Source organism: Anopheles bellator, chromosome 1 (genome assembly GCF_943735745.2).
Source record: "Anopheles bellator chromosome 1, idAnoBellAS_SP24_06.2, whole genome shotgun sequence".
Lineage (NCBI taxonomy): Eukaryota > Metazoa > Arthropoda > Insecta > Diptera > Culicidae > Anopheles > Anopheles bellator.
In genome coordinates this window covers 16193583-16208260 of record NC_071285.1, presented here as the reverse complement: position 1 = coordinate 16208260, position 14678 = coordinate 16193583, and the positions used below count along the sequence as shown (strand labels likewise).

The 14678-nt window shown below is 54.2% G+C and overlaps 1 protein-coding gene across 1 annotated transcript in view; it reads left to right on the top strand.

Annotated features, from left to right (window-relative positions):
• The window catches only part of LOC131205490 (protein commissureless 2 homolog), a 41196-nt gene extending 26878 nt beyond the window's left edge, over positions 1–14318 (top strand). Inside the window, exon 2 of the mRNA XM_058197603.1 lies at positions 13087–14318. Coding sequence (XP_058053586.1) covers positions 13087–13664 — 578 coding nt within the window. The 3' untranslated portion in view covers positions 13665–14318. The remainder of the gene's footprint in view (positions 1–13086) is intronic.
• The last annotated feature ends 360 nt before the right edge of the window (positions 14319–14678 follow it).

Genomic DNA, 14678 nt, shown 5'->3' with positions numbered 1-14678 from the left:
GGCTGATGGGGCATAAATTCCAAAAACGACCACCATCAACCACCACTCCAGTAGTGTTGGGTCGGAGCAGAAATTGTTCCAAAAGTCGGAACTAGCTGGAACAAGGGTAGCCTCAGACCAGACACCATAACAATACACACAGGGGGCAAGTAAATCTTCCGTGTTTTAGTTGGCGCACTTCAAACGTGAAACCAAATCTTGTACTTACACGAGGGCCTTACAGCAAGTGGCAAACTAAATGCACTGTGTTGTGTTCGTCCTCGCCCCCTTCAAGAGCAACACCGACTGCCGGAAGCTGGAAAAGTATCGAAAAGATGTTTGTTCACGGACTGGGGTCCGGGCGGCAGAGACATATTGTAGCAGCATCCCTTTTCTCACCTTCTCGAGTTTCTTCCCCGGGAACGTTGTTGTGAGACGTGCCCGTTTTCCACGGAGCGGCATCCTTCGGGCCGGGCGGGCCGAAAGTTTTTCCCACTTTACGTCGGTGCCGTTTGGTAAATATTGACACCAGCGTCTGGATGCTGCCGAGCACCACCAACCGACGGCCGCTCTCTCTATCTCGCTCTCTGGCTATGTTGTGGCAAAACTGTGAAGAAGCTAAAACTCGAAGCCAAAAGACGTGGCCCGGCTGTGGACGGACGGAGAAATTACAATCGTGTGTAGCAAAAGCCAGAGTAGCAGGTCGGTGGACAAGAAGCGACTTAGGCTAGACGACCCAATGATGAAGGAACAAACACTGCTGGCCAAAGTGAGCTGACGTCAACGAAACCGAACACGCTGGACGGTGGATTTGTCTTCGTTCCCCCAGCGTCGCGCTGGGCTGTGGGAGTAAATCGTCGCGGGCTGCCGTTAATTCTGTGCCTGTGAGAAACGTCGCCAGCGGCAAACGCTTGGATCTTGCGACTTGTGACAGCTGAACCGTTTAACCCCAAGCCATCAACCTTCGCGTGGAATAAAATCCGTCCGGCGGGAGCAGGCAGGGATTGTTGGTGGAAATATGAGCGGACGTCAAAACAGAACCGGTGGCATACTACAGTAGCCAAAACATATCGGGAATTCGCTCATAATTCGAGAAATAGGTCTTTATTCTTCAAAATATGCAGGATGTTCCATTAACACTTAGAGATTGAAATGTCAAACAACTCCATTTTTTAGTCGATTTTGACAAAATAGTCAATGTATGCCATTTTAGTCATGGATCAATTTACGGTTTATTGTTGCACAATTTCTTCCAACTTCTTTCTGTAGGGCTATTTGAAGAGTAAGGTGTATGCCAGTAAACCGAAGACTATTGAAGAGCTTAAAGCTAACATGACAGCGGAAATCGCTGCTATTACGCCCGAAATGTTGTCAAAAACAATAAAAAACCCTAAAAAATATCTTGTTCATTTGTCGAAATCGACTAAAAAATGGCGGAGTTATTTAACATTTCAATCTCTAAGTCTTAATGGAACACCCTGTATATCACTACCGATTCTATCCCAACTATTGGGACTATAAAAGGTATCCTCGGAACGGTCTCTAGAGTTTAACGAATAGCTAGTCACATGATGCTCAGTCAGACAAATACGGTGGTTAGGGTCGATCGATACCGGTCGAGTTTGTTAGGAAATGATCACCAAAATGTAATACGATATGAGAACATCCCTAGGAAGTCGAACCTAAGAATTGTCTCTCTACAACACTTCAATAGTTTGCTTTGCTGACCGTTTCTCTTTACGTTTTGGCCACAGTAGCAAATGCTTAGCTGCCCTTCGCCGTGATCTTCGCTCCGTGACTTTCCAGATGGGCGCGTGAAGAGATTAAATTAAAATAAAAATTTAATCCATCATAAAAGCTGGCGAACGTGACCAGCGCGCGGGACCAAGTCGCGACCAGGCTGTGCCGGAAGCCTACAATTTTTCTTCAACTACGCCCGCTCCCGGTCCGGTCCGGAGTGAGAGAGAAAGTGTTTTGGGTCGCGACGAACGCGAGCCTCGCGAGGAAGGAAAATTATTTATTACACTCGCAGTGACATGAATGTCAAGTAGCCACGGTAAGCAACCTGGTGGTAACCTAAGCAACAACCCGCGGTAGCAACCCGAGCAGGTCCGAGATTTGTTTTGTAGATCGGGGACAGGATGGCGGTGAGGTTGCAACACGAAACAAAAGACGGATTTGGTGGGCAGAACAAAAACACGCGAAAACATTTCCCAATCCCGGGAAAAACAACACCCAAGAAAGGCGCTCTAAGGATCAAAGGATCGCCACCAGAGAGGGCCCAGGCAGGGGGCAGAAAGTCACCGAAGGACACGCAGCAGCTACTTATTATTATGGACCCCGCGCGCGCGCGCGCCCCTTCGAAGGACAGGTTGTTATCTCGCTGCTTGTATCGGATGTTCGCTCGGGACTAAATGGGTTGAATTAATAAGTGGCCGCCTTCGCTTCTTTGGGCCAGCCGAAAGCGGAAACGCCGGAAACATCCGTCATCCGTCGACACGCGCCCAAACGGGAAGCGGAAAGGGAGCGGGATCTCGGGACACGCCAAACCCGCGCGCGCACGCGGATGTTCCGGATGGTGCACGATAATATTCGTTAATGGCCACGCCGTGGTTGTCGTGGGGATGGATTTTTGGATTCGAACCCCACCAGCAGGCGGGGTCCTGGGTCCTGCCCCGCACGCACCGGCTGACCACCGGTTGGGCACAGGATGGAATGATAAATGAATTCCATGGTTCCGTGAAATTAAAAACGAAAATACTGACAGTCGACTCATTACAATCGCGGGCGCCCTTTCCAAGACCAACTTTGGTATGAATATTCATGATGGCCTCACCACCACCACCACCACCACCGGCATCGCTGCACATTGTCCCCCTCGGGCCCCAGTAAGCGGGAACCCTAACCGGGACAATATTATTCCCGGTTTTGTTCTACTCGCCTACTCGCCAAAATCATTTCCATCCCCCTTGTGGCGAATCCTTCGGCCCGTTCTCGGGTTTTCCCTCTTGCGGCCGGGGACATAGGGTGGTGCGCAAGGACACACAAGTGTTGTTGTGTCCTCCCCCGCCGAACACCTGGCTTTCGGCGAGAGGGGGTGTCAGCAACAACCACCAAACCCTAACCTTCGCCAACACTCTTGCGCCAAGCCAAGAGAGTCTCGAAGGCAAGCCGGCCAGGGGCCAATCGCGAAGCAAAGGCGCGGAACATGATGTAAAGCGCATGGACGTCACGTCAGGAATAATGCCCTTCATCGACCACTGAGAGCTCCAGGATGGCTCCCGATGGAGTCTCGCTGGTCGAATTTTATTTAATTTCATTGCATCGGCCCCCGGGGGGTGTGCGTCCGTCGGGGTTGAAATTCTTCATCACTTCACGTAGGGGAGACTCGATGGATGGATGGTGGTCCCCTTGGGAGGCTTACATACATCATCTTCTCGCGCCAGACGGGCGCTTGTACCGCAACTCGCAATACCTTAAGTCACCCTCTGGCTTCGGCGGAAGGAAATCTGCCAACGTTTGTGTTGAGTAATCACCGAGTTTTTTTTGGCGTCATGGTGAAAGGTTGCAGATTTTGGTTCGTGGGCGATGCAGACAGACCACAGAGCGGTAGGACGAAAAGTTTTCTCCGCGCCCGCTGGATCCCCCCGGAGTCCTTGCAGAATCGGGCCCCAACAACGCAACGGAACAGTTTGACTAGGCCTCATTTTCGGCTATAAATATCGTACAATACAACGCACACACCCCCGCACCGGTTCTTCGGTGAGAAGTTTTATGACTTCACGGCAAAAAAAAGGGAAAACAACCGAAGGATCTGTTGACACGAAGCCGCCGCCGAGGACGACGCAAGGTAAAGACCGTTCGGCGGGCGACGAAACCTTCACCAGCTCTAGCGAAGGTCGGGAACATCATTCTGGCCGGCCGGGTCACGGGCACGGGAATCTCATAAAGTTCCGCAGTTGGGTGTCGGTGGTCGGTGGTGGCCTTACCTTACCGTCGGCATTGTCGCCACCACCACCACCACCACCACCAGCACTCCCCCCAATTATCAAGCGTTCACTTCTCCGATCTAACTCCGAAGCCGGGATGAAATTAAAAGCTGAGACGGCTCCTTCTCGAGCTCTCGAACCGCCCCCGCGGAAAGGCCGAACCTGGGGTTGTGGGTGGGCCGGGAAAACTTTTTCCAAACAATTCCTTCTGTTCGAGGGGGCCGCAGCGCGCGAGGCCGGGGCGAAACGTGTCCACACGCGGCCCCGGAGTTGCTGAATTATTTGTTGAGTTAGGTGTTCCGGTTCCGCCCTTCTTCCGCCTTCTGCGGGAGGGTTTGTTGGGGGATGGAGGATGGCTTGCCAATACAATTCTCCTTCGGCGCCGCTCACTGCCAGAGGGAAACGTGTCATAATCCGTGCAATGTAATTTATTTATTCCCGCGCTCCTGGCCAGTTGTCCCCTGGCCCCGGCCACACCCGGCACCAGTTGCGGTGCGGGGGTGGGGCGGTTTTAATTTCGATGAATGGTGCAAAAATTAATCCCCGGCTAATCTAACGCGGCCCCTGGGTTGCCCTGCCCCCGGTCGCTCTTTGATTACTCTCGTGATCACGTCCCCGTGGCGGGTCCTCGTCGTCGTCGTCGTCGTCGTCGGATTCGATCCCCTGTTTCCGTGCGCGACCAGGACGACCAATGTGTCGTCCGGGAAAAGGCGAGGAAATTTTATTGTAAGAAATGAAATTATTAATAGGGTGGCGGGCGCCGGAAAAATCCAATTCCGGAGCCGGATCCTTCGGAGGGATGAGTTCTAAATTGCTCATTATCTCTTTCTAATGGCACAGGACTTGTCTGGCCCTCCTTTGTGGTCCGTCCGGCCATTTTGTGCGCGCGGTGTAAAGGGAAGATTTATCGGAACATCATCCGGTCGATAATACGCGTTCGGACACGTCCGGTTGCGAGTTTTGAGGATGGGCAGGCACACCGTTTACGTGACCGCAATCGGCTTACCACCGGGCGGGGATGTGGTTCAAGTGGTTCTCAGTGACCGGGCTTCCGGGTGGCAGCTTCCTGCGCTCGACTCGGTTTCTGCGCGAAGTCACGGACCGTCACGGCGTTGCGTGCTCCTGGTGCACCTTCTCTCCGGTTACAGCAACTCAATCCGTGTGACGACATTCCGACGGGTACCCCGGGAACGGTGCCGGAACTCTTCCGGCTAATTACCGGGCGCCACCTGATCCCATCCGCCGGAAGCTTATTTTTATGTCACGCCTCGCGGCGCACACCACGTAGCTAGAGCTCGTAGTTCCCGGAACTCTCGGCGAGAAGGAAACTCCGGTTACTCCTTTTGTGTGTTGGTGGCCCGCGAGGCATATCCGGTGTGGTGATCGAATTTCCCGGTCGCCACCGCTGCGATGAGCCCGGGAAAACCAATTTCCCGTTGGAAGTCGTCAACCAAGGAGCACCAGCACCCGGACTCACCGAAGCGCGTTTCGCGGCACCGTTAATAGGTCCCGTTCCGTTCCCGCCAAATGCCTGTGGTAACTTTCCGACGCCACTTTTCACGGCCACGACCCCCCCGGCCGGCTCCAGTCGGGCAAAAAATCTGTTTCCATTTTATTTCCGTCCAGGTTTTTCCCGCCCAAACCACAGTGCGCACCCGCAAGCCCGCAGTTCCCTCGGGACGCGCAAAACAAATTAAGAAACAACAATTTGGTAATAAAAAACATACGCACACAAACCCGCTCTCGGGGAACGGGTGATAAATTATTAGCTTATTGTGTGGCCCGTCTCCTCGTGAAAACCGGAAAATCGGGAGTTTTCCTTCCCGTGCTCACCCCGCACAGGCACGGGACGAGAAACCTTTTCGGGCCCAATGTTTGTTTAAAAAATTATAAACTATTCAACACCAGCGCCGTCAGCGGCACTCTGGTTTCTGGTTCCCCACCCATCCTTGGGTCCTCTGATTTATAAGGGTACAAAAGTGGTTCCGGTTCCGGTTGCCCTCCGGAGCGTGCTGGTGTTGTGGTGAAGAAAGGGAACAGCTGTTTGCCCCGTGTTGCGTTCCGCTGTGTGCTCAGTGATCCTTCGGAAGGGTGCAGACCTCCGGCGGGCACGACGCTGGGCTTACCTGTGAGGTGAGTCCATTACTCCGTCGGCGGTCCGTCACCGTCAGGGAGTCGTCCTTCCGAGCGGGCGCGAGTCCTGACGTCAGTCGAAAGTCACGGCCAAGAAATGGCAGGCAGCTGAAATTAACTTTCCCAGGCGGACAATTTACGGCTTCCGGGCCGTTCCGTTTCAGGCTCGTCCCCTACACGTGCTGCTCACGTCCGCTCACTTGAACCGTTCCGTTTCGGCCTGTGGGGTCCTTTATTATTTCGCATTCACATCGCCGGTTGGCCGCCCGTGTGAAGGGTATAACTTTTCAATTAACATCCCTCTCGCCGTATTCGGCGTACCCGACACACATCGGCCTTCCCAACGATGCCCTAGGCTCCACACACCGAGAGAGAGAGAGAGAGAGGCGACCTTGGGAAACACTTGGCAGCCAAGATAAAAGGCACATCCAACCCCCGGGGACGGGAGAACCGGACGTGGGAGCAGCTCCCCCAGAGTAGTTCCATTTTCCGGCCTCTGTCCGCTATTAACGTCGAGCAAAAAAAAAGGGTAAAAAAAGTGTACAATCCTTCCCCGCGTGGCCACGTTCCCAGGATTGGGCCACCCTCCCACCGGGAACCGGAAGCGTGAGTGAAGTGTGAGTGGCATGCAAAATGCAAAGAGGAAATTAAACGCAACCGGAGCGTGGAGGACGATTTAGATTAGGTGCATTAGCCAAACAACTCCGCCGCCCAGTAACTAACTCGGCCGAACCGAGCCCACCCTCTCCCCCCCGCCGGAAGCTGCGAGGCGGAGGGGTGTTCGTCGGAAGTCCGCCCGGGAGCCCGGGGCCCCATGGTAGTAAAGGGAATTACTTACTGTCCTTGGCCGGAGGCGTTTGTTTTAGGCGCACATTAACCCTGGACCCTGGCTGGGTGGCTATTCCGGGCCGTGTCCCTACCCTACACAAAGTTTGCCTGCCAAACGGATGTGATATGCAAATCAATTTAGTTGGACAACCCGTAGGTGTGCGTGTCGTGCAGGCAAGGCGCGGCACGGCTTAACTATCTCAGCTGGGCAGCTTACTCGCTTCGGCGAATCCCACGACTTCCGGTTTCCGGCGGTCCCCGTGTTTGCGGGGCGATGATGAATCATCGGGTGGTGCCGAACTTTAGAACTTGGCTTGGAACAACTACTGGAGGCGGTTTCACCGGCCAAACCCGGTGCGCACATCTGGCGAAGGCCGCCATCCAGTTGAGGTTTTGTGGTGCCGAAACTGGAATCTCGCGCGTTGACTGTAGCGGGTTTTGAGCAATGGCCTTTCATTAATCTTCATGATCAGCCCCCATTTGACACTAGTGGCCTCCCCGCCCGGGGGGTGCGATGAGATGAATTGGAGCAATTTTTTTGCGGGTGAAGTGAACGATTCGCTGATTGTGCCTCGCCGGATCGATCGTGCCAAGTGCAAATGCATTTTCCCCCCACGCCCCAACAATGGGGGTGACAATATCCGGCCGCGGATGTGTTGCTGTTGGAATTTGTTTGTCACATTCCGCGGCCACGGGACGGAAATCGGGGGAAGTAAAATGGGAGAACGAAAAAAGATCGAACGGCGAACGGAAAATAGATGGAACTTACATCCGCGCACCGAAAAGCATCGAACCGAAGGCGGCGGGTTTTGGGGGGATTGAGAAGGACACCGGAGAGGATCCGTGCATCCAATCGCCCGAACCAAATTCCGGTCGTCCCCGTCGTCAATCTTCATGCTACGGCCCGCTGCCGCATCCTAAATTCGACCGAAAGTTGTGAGGCCAGAAAGAGAGAGAGAGAGAGCGAGAGAGAGCGAAGGAGACAGAGTGAGAGCAAAAAATGCAATTTATATTGCCGGGGAATCAACCGAACCGAAATCGGAATGGAATCAAAATCCATTACACACACATCGGCGGCGCACATCCCGGGGATCTCGGGAATCTCGGGGATATCATCTCGGTCGGTGGCGAAGGCGACATCGAAATCGTCCGTTCGTCTTCCTTTCGATTTGCCTTTAGCGCCTGTCCGCCCGCCACCCAATATCCCACCCGTGTCTGGTCCGTTGGTTGGTTGGTTGGCGGCGCAGGATCAGCAAGGATTTATCCGGACACCCGGACGGCGTTTCCAATGCTGGGGATGGATTTTCCTCCGTTCCTTTCCTCAAAAACGCCGGGAAGCATCGGGAAGCATGTTCCGAAAGAAAGTCCACCGAAATATGGAGGAGTCCACCACCCCCTGTGCTTGGGTTCGTCGCGCGATTCGTCCTGGATTAGATGGCAGGGACGATAAATATAGGGATATGCGGGGCCGCGCATTCCCCCCTTCGCTGCGTGATAAGGGATTCTCGGGGCTGGCACAGCAGCAGCAGCAGCAGCTAACTATTTTCCATTTGAAATGGAATAAAAAGTGGAAACATTGCTCACTGTTTTGGGGTGCCAGTGGGCCGCGGCCCACAGCCGCCGGCACCCGGCGTTATTGAGAAACGTGTAGGGGACACGCTGTGCTGGGGAAATGCCGGAGAAATTCGTGGGGAGTGACGTGCCGATGTCGTTGGATTGCGATCGACATGAAACCGTGATACGGTCGTTTTTCTTTTATATTGTGTCCTGGGTCACGCACGCCGCCCTGGTGGTGATAGGGTGGGCGTGTAGGACGTCTAGGGGCGGAAGGTACTGGGTTTTGGGAGGCAATTCGCAGCAGGAGCTGGAGCAAGATGAATTGTGTTCGGTTGTTCGGGGCCCTGTCTCCGGGCCTTTGATGGCGTGTTCTGTGGCATCTCCCCGACAGTTCATAACGTTCCGCCGTTGTTGTGTTGTCATGGCCCCCCACACACATGTATCAAGCTGCCGCTGCCAGCCCGGTGTGTGCCGGAAGCAGCAAGAAGCCTATCCCGATTGCCCGAGCGACGTGGCAGGGAAATTCGAGAATCACCTGCACACTTGCTGTGCTCGGTGAACCGTTACAGAGCGCACAGGATTTCATCTAACTGCTCGGCTCGGAGACCGGAATGCCGGTCTACGGTGTCGCCGTCGTCGGCTGGATCGCACACACTGCATCCTGTAATTATGCTTGCCATTGTCATGCTGCCAATCCGGCCCCTGGAGGACCGGCGAGGGCACACCCCCGGGGCCGGGAATTCGATATGATCTTGCCAATCTTGGGCTGGAGTGTCGGCACGGCACGTCCAAAAACTCCGGAATGCTCTGCCGTAGACGTTGCAGCTGAAAGGTTTCATCGTTCGGCACCGGCCTTTTTTAAGTTTCTTACCGACTTGGACAGCCTAAGAACTTGGGGGGCTGAGTGAATAATTTCACGTCCCAGTGAGCAGACGGCGGAAGCGAAAAGCCGCTTGCCGGCCGCCTGTCTACGGGAGGTCCAATCGGAAGTCGTTGAACTTCGTGTTGGGTGTGCGTGCACTCAAGGTAACGAGTGGCATCATATTTGCGTGCACCGAGGTGCAACGCTTCTTCAACCGGAACGCCCTTGCTGAAAGTTGCCGGTTCTCACGCCGGCCGGACTGTGAATCCTTTCAATTTAGTCTGCAAAACCCGGCACAAACCACGTCCGGCGGGCCGGCATTCTTCAACCTTCAACACCGGGAAGGTGTCTTCTTCATCGGTCACGTTTCATCGTTGCTGGGTCGTCGCCCCTTCGCAGGGGCGATCCTTTCTTCTGAATAGGTAATCTCTCTCTCTGTGTCACCTTCTCGCTTCTGCTTCGTAATCGCCTCCCGAAACACTTGTCAGCGGCAGATTTGGGCCTTTTCTTCCGATGGCAGATCTTCATCTTTTAATGGTTTCTCTATCCAGTTTTGATTTGATTCGGGCCGGTGCCGGTCCCGGTGTATCCTTGTCTCTTGCTGTTGGGTCTCTTGTTTGGGAAACATATTTATCGGCCCCATGCCTGCTTTCCCCATGCCGCACCTAACGCGGCCTTGTGTGGGAGATATAAAGCTTCCGACAAGTGCCGAAGAGATATTTCAAAAATGTGTTCGATTTTATGTGTTCTCCCCAACGGTGCTAACGGTTCGGTATTACTTCGGAAACTCAAAACCAGCGACAGGTACCCGCTTCAGGGGACAGGGGGTTGGTGCGGTTGGCCACTAAGGGTTACACCGCCGAGCCGATCCCCTAATCGACGAGGGGTTACGGGCTTTTGAGGTCGGCTCTGATCGCATAATCACGTTCGTCGATTCGTTCCACGAATCGTCCGCTATTCCATCATCTGCTGGAAAAGGACGAAAAAAATCCCAGAACGTGCGTAATGATTGGTTCTCGCACACACTCGCTCAAGATCGCAGTGGAACCCGCACACCACGGGGGTCCTGGTGTGTCAGGTTGTTTTCGAACGAAAAAGGATCAAATCACAACAACGGCGTCCGGCGTGGAAGTTGTAGCAAAGCGCAACCCAGAAGAAGAAAGGGCCCTCGGAAAAATGTAACCCAGCGACCGACACGGCGGCGGGTTCCGGAGCTGCGAGGAGCTGCTGCATGCTTGCGCTCGTCCTTCGAAGCTGTCACGTCATCAAACTTTCAAATTATGAAACGCCTTCGACACACGGCCCTTCTCGATGCCGCGCGGGTCCCTTTTTGGGTTCGGTGCAAATGGACTTCCAATTCCAGTTTTTGTAGGACCAGCGCACACAGATACACACGCCACTGGTGGACAGTAAAATAAGGGAAAAAGTGTCTTCCCATTTTTTCCAAGAACCCCGGGCGGAGTGGAGTGTCCAGTGGCACCCCGTCCGATGGATTCGATCATTCGATAAGGGCTTTGACTGGTTTATATATTTTTCGGACCGTTCTTTTTGCCCGGGTTCCCGGGGACTCGATCTTAAATCGATTGAATATTAATGGTTCGCTTTCTATGCACAACGCTGCCATGTGCCAGCGAAGCGCTGGTGACCCCGATGATGTTGGTGCCGAAAGGTGCCCATGGCCTCTCGGCCCCCGGAGCCGAGGGTTAGCTGACCTTAGGTGGCCCGGGATACATCTTGATCGATAACGGTTATCGATGCGATGTGCCGCGAGCAAAAAACGGGCGCTCCCCGTGTTGCCGACGTGATTGCCACCGGCCGTGACGGATGATGCTGAGTGGGTAATTCGCGGCGCGTAATTTAGAAATCATCTGCCGTTGAAGGGTTTCTTAATTGGTCTGCCGATGGGTTTGAAGATGTCAATCTGGCTAAATGGAGTCGTCTGGGCGCCCGAGGCGCTGCGACTGCTACCGGCGTGTTCAGCCGCCGTCTTCTGCTGTGTAAATCTTGCCTCTGGCCTGTGTCTTCGGTTCGCGCGGATTGAATGATTGAATGTTGTTTTGGTCCTCAGCAACATTGATCGCGCTCGGTTTCGCTCGATTCGGAAAGCGGCTTCCTTCTCGCGTGTGCGTCCGGTGGATTAAATCGAATATCATCTTTCTCTGGGGGCCTCTCTGTCGCGGCAGGGTGCAAAATCATCCTCGTCGGTCACGCAAATCCTGGTAGAGCAGGGTTGCCTGGCTGGCAGGCTGGCTGGCTGACTGGTTCTTTCTTATTAATTCACATCCCTTTTATTCCTTTTCGGCGGTGGCCGGCGTCTGGGCCTAAGCGCCCATGTCTGGCCCACCACCACTGAGGCTGAGTTTGATCGAACAGCAACACAATAGGAACACTGCTTCCTTCGCGCCAGCGCCCCTTTCGGCCCGCAAGGACACCCGGCACCAGCCGCATTCCACGCCATTGGGCCCGCTGAGACGTTCGTTTTATGGGTGGATTCGCTCCCACGCCTGGACATAGGCGGGCTTTATAGAGTTGAGAAGAAAATTCACCGCCGAAGATAACTGGCCCGCCCGAGCCGAGACGCTTGGGGTTGAGATCCCTTTGTTAGTGGGCCTCCTTTGGCTGAAAATTGCATTCGCTCGCGCCCTGCGCGTCCTGCCGGCCACGGTTCGCTGTGTTTTGTTCCGAATGAAAAATGACTCAACACGGTTCGGAAGCGGCCCAGCGTGGGGTGGACCGAAGACGTCGTCGGTCCCGCGACCCCTCAGGGAATTGTGATAGGCGCCCGAATTGCCTAACCGTTTAGAGGCGCCCGGCAGCAACCCGTTTGGAGCCTCGTCATCGACGCTGAGGCCCAGCCAGCGGCTCCCGTTTAGCGCCGCCCGCACTGGGATAAGTGTCGGTTTGCGATGGGCTTGCGATTCGGGAAGAGTTTTTCGCTTTCTTCAATTTTAGGCCCTACTGCGAACCGTACAAGAGGGAGCACGACCCTGTAAAAGAAAAGCCCGGGCCAAAGTGGCCATCGAATGATTGATGTTTTCTTGGCAAGCGTAATTCGACAGCTGAGAGAGAGCAAGAGGAAGAGAAAATTGGTTCGTCCTGCATTGGGCAATCCGAAACCGAAACCCTACGGAGAACGGCGCCTAGTCTGGACAGGAAACTGCAATGGCCACGTTTGGTGACCGAAGGCACATCCTTGCATTACTAGCCCCCTACGGTGCTTCCTTTGAATATCCGTTCGGTGGCACAAGTGCGGACCGACGTTGCACAAGAATGCGAGCCAGCCTGCCTGCCAGCGGTCTTGCGCTGTCGAATCGCTGAACACTGCCAATGTGACATGTGGGCTGCACATTACACTGGATTAAATCGACCGAAAGAGGACACGTTCTGTGGGCGATGTGGGAAACGAAGAAAATAAACCGCTGACGCCTTGTAATGTCCCCCGCTCGGCTCACTCGAACTGGCCAGTCGATTGGAAAAAGGGACGCGATGCAAAAGCGCCCGATAGGGGAACGATGGAGGGATGATAATATTTATAGTTTCTCGTAAGGCGCTCCGAATGGCCGCCGTTTGTCTACTTGTTACGCCAACCGCCGTGTCGGAGGGGTTCGAGTGGGTTGTAATTTATGGGTGCAGTGAGTGAACCGAGTGACCTTTTTCCACCGTCGGATGGGTGTAATCATGACTGGCTAACGACGATACTAACCTTCGCTCGCTTTTTTTTCTTTCCCTCCCTTCCAGTGTTGACCGCCCGCTCGCAAACCCTCTCGTCGATGGACATCGAAACGCCACCACCGTACGACGTGGAGTCACTGCCCAGCTACACGATCGTGTCCGGGTTGCCGAGTTATCAGGACGCCATCGAGCAGCTGAAGCAGAAGCAGATGAAGTACTACGAACCGGTCAAGGTGCACCGGCCGAGTGTGATGAAGCTGTTCGAATCGCAAGACCTTCTGGCGGCTGCTGCCGGGACGACTCCACCGAAGCTCGAGGAGATCCGTTACACCTTCGGCCGACCACTGTCAACGATCGAAACGGAGCCGGCAAGCAGCAGTTGTCAGCAGCCGTCACCGCAACAGCCACAGCCGATTGTGAGCCTTCCGATCGAGCAACCTGCGCCGGTGCCACCACCACCGCCATACAAACGCGAAATTTCCACCATTTCCACCGTGAGTTCACCGGCCGCCATAGGAGTGCTGCCCGATCAGGCCGGACATTCGACGGACGTGTCCACCGTGATCCGCGTGATGCCGCAGCAGAAGAAGATCGGGGTGTGCCATTACGCGATCGAGAACGAACGCCCGGCCGGAAGAAGTTGAGGCAGTTGGAACGGCAGGAACGCATCCTTCGCCCTAGTATAGGCCAGACCCCGCGCTAGGGCTCGATGCGAGACGATGGGAGCATACAAACAAACTGAAAACTCGATGATGATTACAAATCACTCTGACTGTGTTATTAAAGATTAATTTATTAGATAGGAGAGAGGATCGAGTTTTCGAGAGGAGGCTTATCAGTGCAGCACACCCGGTTCATGGTCCCAACTCGTTCGCTAGGCTCGTATGTAGGCAGTAGTACCCTTTTAATCGGTAGGTTTTAGCCAGTGATTGCAAGTTGGACAGTGTTTAGTGGTCGAGCATCAAGAAACACACAAAAACGCTGGGCTCCAGGCATTCCGGTAGGCCGGCAGAATGTTGCTAAGGAAGGAATAGTTAAGTTTCGGAAGGAATTGACAGAAGCGAAAGGATTTTAGCATTAGCAAATGAGCGGCCCCTCAAGGTGGGCACCCTAACTCCGTTAGTCGTTTAAGAATTCTAGTCTAGGTTACTGACGTTCTGACGTTTTGCTCGGGAACCTCCGAACCTCCCGATCGAAGGGCGGATGGTTTGGCGAAAGATTGAATTGTATACATATTTCCTCCCGTGTGTCCCCTCTGTCGCGGTGTGGTTGAAGCCTGTGAACCCTTCTAGCCATCGAGGGCCAGAGTTAGAGATACGGTACGATAGATATATTTACAAATGGAGATTGTTTTTGAACACTTGGTCCACCTTGAGGAGTTGGTTGTGTTGTTTGCGTGCCAGCGGGCGAAGAGACTGCGGAAGACTCTGGGGGCGGGCTACACGCATTCCAGTGATTCCACCTATAAAAGACTCCCGGATTCGGAAGACGGCAAGGGCCGCTGGGTTAGACATTAACGAATTAACCAAGAATTATCCTTAAGTTGCGCAGGGGAAGAGTGTGTGCAACATTATTTACCGGCACACGAGTAGAGACATTGGTCCTCCGTTTTTTTATCCCAGTGTTACCAGCAGCGGGTCCCGTTGCGAATCGACGAC